Consider the following 6,974-nt stretch of genomic DNA (forward strand, 5'->3'; position numbering starts at 1 on the left):
ATTGTATAATAGTATGTTATTATAAAAGGCTTCGGTCTCCCCAAATCTCAAAATTATCGCCAATTGTACCTAACCAAACATAATATTTTTTAAGATACTTTTCAATGTTATCCAAATATAGTTTTTCCCGACAATTGTATGTACATTTAAGTTAAAATGTACACAAATATGCAAATTCAAACTTTGTATTCAATAATCAATTTCGCCATTTCATAAGACAAATTTATAACTTGCAAGCAGTCCCGAACCTTGTAAACAATATATTTATTAGGAGGGAAAATGTCAATGGGGGAGGGGGGGGGGGTTAAACATTCAAACTTGTGGACTGGTTGACTGTGTGCAACGAATAAAATTAAATTGCCGCACCGTGGCGGCTTATGCTGGCCGGTGCGTTGTCGCGACCTAATCTGCATAATATTATATAATTTCGATAACATAAAATAAAAATAAACAATAATAATGTGTGCGTACGTGTGTGTGTGTTTGAGCCGGTCGGTGGCGGGCCATATGGTGATACGGCGGCGACAGTATAATATATTATATTATATTGTAATAAATATGAATAGAGTTCAATTTTGGTTTGAACGTGGCCCGTGAAAAGTACATATAGGGGGTTATATCGAAATGTTCTGCGGTGAAATGTCCGGGTTCGATGTAATAGTACTGTATACCTTTGCTATTCATATAAATTATAATATATAATTGTGTTTATAATAGGTATTGTTAACGGTTTTAAAACCTTTATTCGGGAGAATCACGTACTGTTGTGACACACATTGTGAGTGAATCTGTTATTGAATATTTAACTATTAAACGAATACCTTATAATGAGCATTGTCACAAATAGGGGGGAGAGGCTTGGGGGGACTTACTCCCCCCCCAAATGTCGGTCAAGTCCCCCCTGCAGTTCAAAATCTAGTAATCAGTACTAATTTTTATATTCTGTGGTACTAAGCAATATGGCCCTTGGGGAGGAAGGCTTGAGTCCCCCCAAAAAATTTAGTCAATTTGAGCCTATGACAATATAGGTACTCATACAATTTTTTATTTTTAAGTGCTTATAGATATTATTAAAATTCTAAATGGCTGGTTGAAAACCAGCTCTTCCAGCATCAGTTATTATTGACGCTGTTTTAAAATTTAAAGATAAAATAATATCTACTTAAATGAACGTAGATAAAAAAAGGTAAGTACTAACTTTTATGTTTCAAGTATACTTGAAAAATATATAGATATATAGATATATAATAAAGGTATTAGATGTAAATGTAGTCCAACGTACGAACGAGTCGAGACATTGACGTTCGTCATATTATCAAAAGTTTACCTAATGTATCTACTCAGATACTGCAGAAGTACTTGCCTTATAATGAAAACGCTAGAAATAAGCCTTTAGGAATTTGATCAATTAGACAAATAATTATTAATTTGTGAATATCCAATTCCACGATTAAAACTTATTGTAGGTAAAGGTAGTTTAATTTAAGTAATAAGTATAAGACAAATTCGATTTTTATTTTTGATGCGTAACTCGTAGATTCATGCGATTTTTATCGGTTGTTTATACTACTATTTTATACACTTTTAAAGCTATTTCTAGACATATTTTGTTGGTTTTTGTTTGTATATAAATTCCAATAAAAACTTTTTCGTTCGGTCAAAAATATATGAATACAATTATTATAATGTTACTCTCTATAAATAAATTTTTAATACATACAAAGAAAAGCTGTTTACACATTGATACATACACAAACAGTGATATTTAAAGCTGAATTAAACAAGTTTTGTGTAGATAGTTAAAACGTGCAAGTTAATTTTTAACTTTTATCCTTATTTACTATTAGATATTGGGTATTTAATAAATGATAAATTGATGTTCTCATTGAACGAGTTGCGTAAACATTTAAAAATGATCGTACAAATTCATACTAATTACGTAGTAATTATTTGCATATTTAAAGTTTCTATAAACAGGGTTTAGGCGGTTGCGAGGGGCTGGAATAACGTTAACCCAGCCCACCCACACAAAAATGGATTTTTCTCGATGAACGAGTTGCGTACGAAATTCCGTGTAAAATGTTCTGATATTAAATATTTCCAAAGTATATTGCTTTAACTGTTTCATAAGTAATTTAGTCATTCCATAATATTATTATGAACAGAGTTAAAATGTCTTCAATTCATTGGAGAACCCATTTATAATGTATATTCATACAAATTTAATGACATAAAATTATAAACAGACGTAAGTAGTACCAGTCAGATTGAGTAGGTAGGTACTGACAACAAACTGCAGTCTACCCTATTTTCTCATTTCAATCAATCCAATACAATATTGTTATTAGTCCACCATGCGCCAACTACCACAATATACCATGTTTATAGCCAGTGGCGTGGCAAACTACTTTTTAAGCAGTGATCAAATTCAGAATACCATCCCACGCATCCCCAAAATTAATGATCAACAGCATAACCTACTTACCTATTATCTATTGCTTAGCTAAATATCTTTACTAAAATTTGCAATGACACAATGTCCCACTACCCAAATGTGTACGCGACTCGTTCAATGAGAACATTAATTTATCATTTATTAAATACCCCATTCTAGGCTAAATGTATAAATATTTGTAATTTTGATAGTTAATTATTTTAAAATGAAATGAAATTTTTTTTACAAATTTTTTCTGAATGCAATTTGCTTTTTTTTAAATATACGTTTACATATTTATGTACAATATCAAGATGTTATAATATGTTACAAGTGATGTAAACAAGCATTGGATTATGGTACAGATTTTTAATTATTTTCTTCAGTATCAGTTTCAGAATAGTCAATGACTTTACGTGTTCTTTCTTTTATAATATTGTGTTGTCTTTGATATATTCTAAAAACACATTTTACTGCAATGTACACTAACCCACCCTGGAATAAAAACATAAATATTATAAATGAACACTTGCATTAACATTCATTACATTTTATATAACGCTTACCAATAAAGTTTTTTGTGGATATGAGTATGAACTTTTGTCAAATAATAAATTTCCAACTATGGTGGCAGTAGTTGGCAAGAAAAGTGCAGTGCAAAGAGTAGCTCTTGGATTAACAACTGAATTGAATTGGACTGTACTCGTTGAATTATTGACAGGTTCATACCTAAAAATCAATACAAGTACAATTCATAATTAAATAATTAAACAATCATAAATATAAGCTAAATATAAATGTTTTACAAAAACGAAGGCATGATGGTTCTTAATGAGGGTAGTTGTAAAGTAAATCTCTGCACAAATAACAGCAAGGTTTCTTCCCAATTAATCGTTTTGCCTAAAATTAGACTGAGAGGTATTGATGGCAACACCAAGAGCAACATAAAAGAATCTGTATTCTCCATCATTGTTATAGCTTCCCGTTCACCCATTACCTAAAAAACCTTTACTTTTAACCTCTATATAAATAAATAATCTAATTAATATTAATTAACCTGCATCATCGTTATTGCTCCATAAGAAGCTGCTGACCAATAAATAGCGCTGACCACAAAACCAGCTGCCAAAAAAGGACATAGTCGAATAGCTGTCTTATCAAGTTGGTTTAGTATTCGAACAAAGTAATCTGTAAAATTGTAAGGCATAAAAAATAGTTAATAACATATAAACGGTTATAAACATATAAATATAATAAAGATATATTTTGATAGCAGTTATTTTAAAATCCTACTAGATACAAACATTTATAATTTTAGTCAAGTTTTTAAATTTAGCAGGTTAATGTTAAAATGTTTATATTGAAGTGAAAGTTATCCAAAATAGAACGTTTAACTCATGTAATACAAAAACTATTTTCTAGCAAAAAAAAAACGTACAGATATGAATTGAAGAAATTATTGTATTCCCATAAGGTTTTAACTACCATCAATACTAACTCTGTAACACTTACTGACTTCATCATACACAATAATATACTGTGTGTGGCATTGAGGGCAATGTGCTTTAACACTAATATTTTCTTGCAGTTTTTCGTCAACCCAACGTTGAACACAATCCTGATGAACCTGAAATAACAATTTTATGTTTGTGAATCAATAAAACAGACGACAATACATTGTTATAGTTTGACTGTACAAATCGCAGGTACATAAAACATTAATTATTATAAATGTCTATTATATTATAGTTTGTTGAATATGTGTATAGAAAATGACAAGCAGCATCCTTATCACCGTGGCAGGAAAGAAACCTTGAATGGCCCGGCAATCATTTGACACTCGCCTACATTCAATTAGGTACATAGTTTTTTTTTTATAGTAGTTTTATTATTTCATTCTTCAATAAAACTCATCTTATAAATCAATTGTCAATGTGGTTGAATTATTCAAGCTAATCAAACTAGGATTATTAAAAAAAAAAATTGCATATGAAATTAAGTATTGATAAAAAGAACTTAATAATATGTATTATTTGGTACTAATATGGCTATAGTATGAGATAAATCAGTTAGAGCTCTAGTATTTAGAGGTATCAACTTATTATCAAACAATACAATTATACAAATAATTTAGTATAGTATTCAGTCAAAATTTGGGATTTCAAAAATTAGTTTAGTTCCTACATGTAAACTCAATCCAAAAATATTCTTAACTGGGACAGAAGATATTCTAGGTTAACATTACATAAATTAATTGTTTTATTTTAATCTGCTTTTAAAACAAGGTCTGTTCCTATGAAGGCTTTAGCTAATGGATCGAATAGATTAATCTTATTGTAAAATACATAATATACCAAATTAACATAAGCTTCTACCGTACTAAGTAATCAGCTGCAGTAGCAGCTACTCAAAATGTCCATTATTTTGTTTTTATTTCACCTATAATCTATATATTATAAATTAGCATAATATCAGAATGTGTTAAACTATGTGTTTAACTCTAATAATATTATAACTAACATTCCAATGTGCCAGTAGAGCATACACTACATGATAACTATTCGCTTATAATGATTAATATGTAATATGTATATTAAATACTATGAAAAATTACCCAACGTGTAGAACCGCGACATTTGCATGGTGATACCCAATCACTGTTACTTTCATAATCTTCATCATCAGTACCAAAACAAATCCAACAACGTTTCTGCCTAGAATAGAGTAATAAACATGTTAAAACAATACTTTACAATACATTAATACTAGAGATAGAATGAACAATATAAAATTAATTCTAGGATTCTTATGATATGTACGCTAAACGTGTTGGTCTTTTTATGAAATAAACAGTATGGATACAAATATATAACCAATTAAAATGAATACTTACAATATTTAAATTATCAATTAAAAATTATTAATAAATGATTAATGTCTTTGATTTGAGTTTGATTTGATGTACATTATATATTATTAATTAAGTTCATATAAAAACATATTTAAAATTGACAACGTCAAGTTAAGTTCATTCCACCTCTAATAATAAAACATTATAAATTTACTCAGACGTTTCTTGACTGTAGTAAAATGAACGTTGGCGGGTACTTGCGTTTTCCATTTTTAAAAGATCTTAACTAAGCGATTTACTTAATAAATTAATTCACAAGTGTATAATATTTATAAACTTATTATACTAAAAAAATTAATATCAATCAGTCACTTTGCAATGACACGGTTTAAATTAATACCTATTGAATAAAATAATTCAATATTGTGTAATATTAGGTTTAGTACCTATTCAAAGTTCCTATTATTGATAAAAAATTTTAAAAAAAAAACGTAGGTAGTTACTATAGTTTGTCTGCGCGAAATAGTCTCGAATAAATAATAATACAGTTTTATTATTACAGCCTACGGTATTCGTTAATCAATTGTTCCGAGCGATCCAACAATTCACTATTTAGATTTTAGAACACTGAATAATCAATAAAAGCCAGGTATTGTTATCACATTTATTTTTATCAACAGCTGCATGCCTTGTCCAATCGGAGCTCACCGATAACACCGACCGATAATAAATAAAAAAAAAAAAATTATTAAAAAAAAGTCTGAAATGGATAATTACAAAATTACTTAACGAAGCGAATAATGATAATAATATCCCCCACCTTGCTGATTTTTTTCGGTTCGGTTCGGCATTTGCATACTTTTGTTAATTATTGTTAAGAATAGCAGAGTGCGAAATAAATTCATTTCTCTGTGCCCTGATATCAGATCTAAAATTTGAATGTGCATATTTTTGCATATTTGATAGATTTTGCAGGAAAGTGCTTATTTTAAAATTAATATGCTTATTTTGCACATTTTGCATATTTTCACAATTTTTTGTAAAAAAAAGTATTTGGAAAAGAATAAAAGTGTAACTTGGCATTTATTAAATTAAATTTTGGATATTTACCCAAATCCATAACATTTTTGGAAAAGAAAGGAATACAATTATCAAATTCATTAAAAACTGTCGAAGATGTGAAAAATAAAATTGTTGACTTAAAATGTACAAAAAGCAAAGCAGTTGTACAGAAGTTAAATGACGTTTTAGACAAAAATCATGGTTACAAAGCTTTATTAAAAATTTCAAAAATGTTGAGCGGCGAAGTTGAAGATATGGAAGGAGGACTTGACAAGTAATGATTTGGTTTATTTTATGTATATGCTCCAATGTCGCCTGTAAATGTCGAAAGAAGTTTTTCCGTGTATAAAAATTTACCGTCAAGTAATCGTCGTAGATTCACGTTTAAAAACATCAGGAAATATCTCTTTGTGCAGTGGAATTTTCAAGGTAAAGAAATTAATAAAAAAAAAAAGAATTAAAACATTTAATTATTTAAAAATTGTTTTGTTCTTACTTTGAAATCGGTAAACACGGAAGAACACTAAAATCTAAACCAATTACCCTTTAAAAATTAAATTTATTAAATCATTTTAAATTCAAGTAATAATATTCTAATATAGTGATAGATAAAATATAAATTCTAAT

At 28.6% G+C, this 6,974-nt stretch overlaps 1 protein-coding gene across 1 annotated transcript; it reads right to left on the reverse strand.

Annotated features, from left to right (window-relative positions):
• Positions 1-2,707: 2,707 nt before the first annotated feature.
• Positions 2,708-5,633, reverse strand: LOC100164240 (E3 ubiquitin-protein ligase MARCH5-like). Its single transcript, XM_001951617.5, has 7 exons — positions 5,500-5,633; positions 5,049-5,148; positions 3,947-4,061; positions 3,492-3,622; positions 3,241-3,431; positions 3,001-3,163; positions 2,708-2,929 (listed from the first exon to the last, which is right to left on the reverse strand). Exons 1-7 carry the CDS (start codon positions 5,553-5,555, stop codon positions 2,804-2,806), a joined length of 882 nt encoding a protein of 293 aa, XP_001951652.2. The 5' UTR covers positions 5,556-5,633; the 3' UTR covers positions 2,708-2,803.
• Positions 5,634-6,974: the final 1,341 nt, after the last annotated feature.

Source organism: Acyrthosiphon pisum, unplaced genomic scaffold (assembly GCF_005508785.2).
Source record: "Acyrthosiphon pisum isolate AL4f unplaced genomic scaffold, pea_aphid_22Mar2018_4r6ur Scaffold_21300;HRSCAF=23562, whole genome shotgun sequence".
Lineage (NCBI taxonomy): Eukaryota > Metazoa > Arthropoda > Insecta > Hemiptera > Aphididae > Acyrthosiphon > Acyrthosiphon pisum.

Excerpts from the sequence above, each read along its gene's own strand:
- LOC100164240 (XM_001951617.5), bottom strand. The coding sequence starts at position 5,555 with ATGGAAAACGCAAGTACCCGCCAACGTTCATTTTACTACAGTCAAGAA. Across the intron at positions 5,149-5,499 it reads TACAGTCAAGAAACGTCTGA|GCAGAAACGTTGTTGGATTT; the intron begins GTAAATTTATAA and ends ACTCTATTCTAG. Across the intron at positions 3,432-3,491 it reads GAGCAATAACGATGATGCAG|GTAATGGGTGAACGGGAAGC; the intron begins GTTAATTAATAT and ends AAGGTTTTTTAG.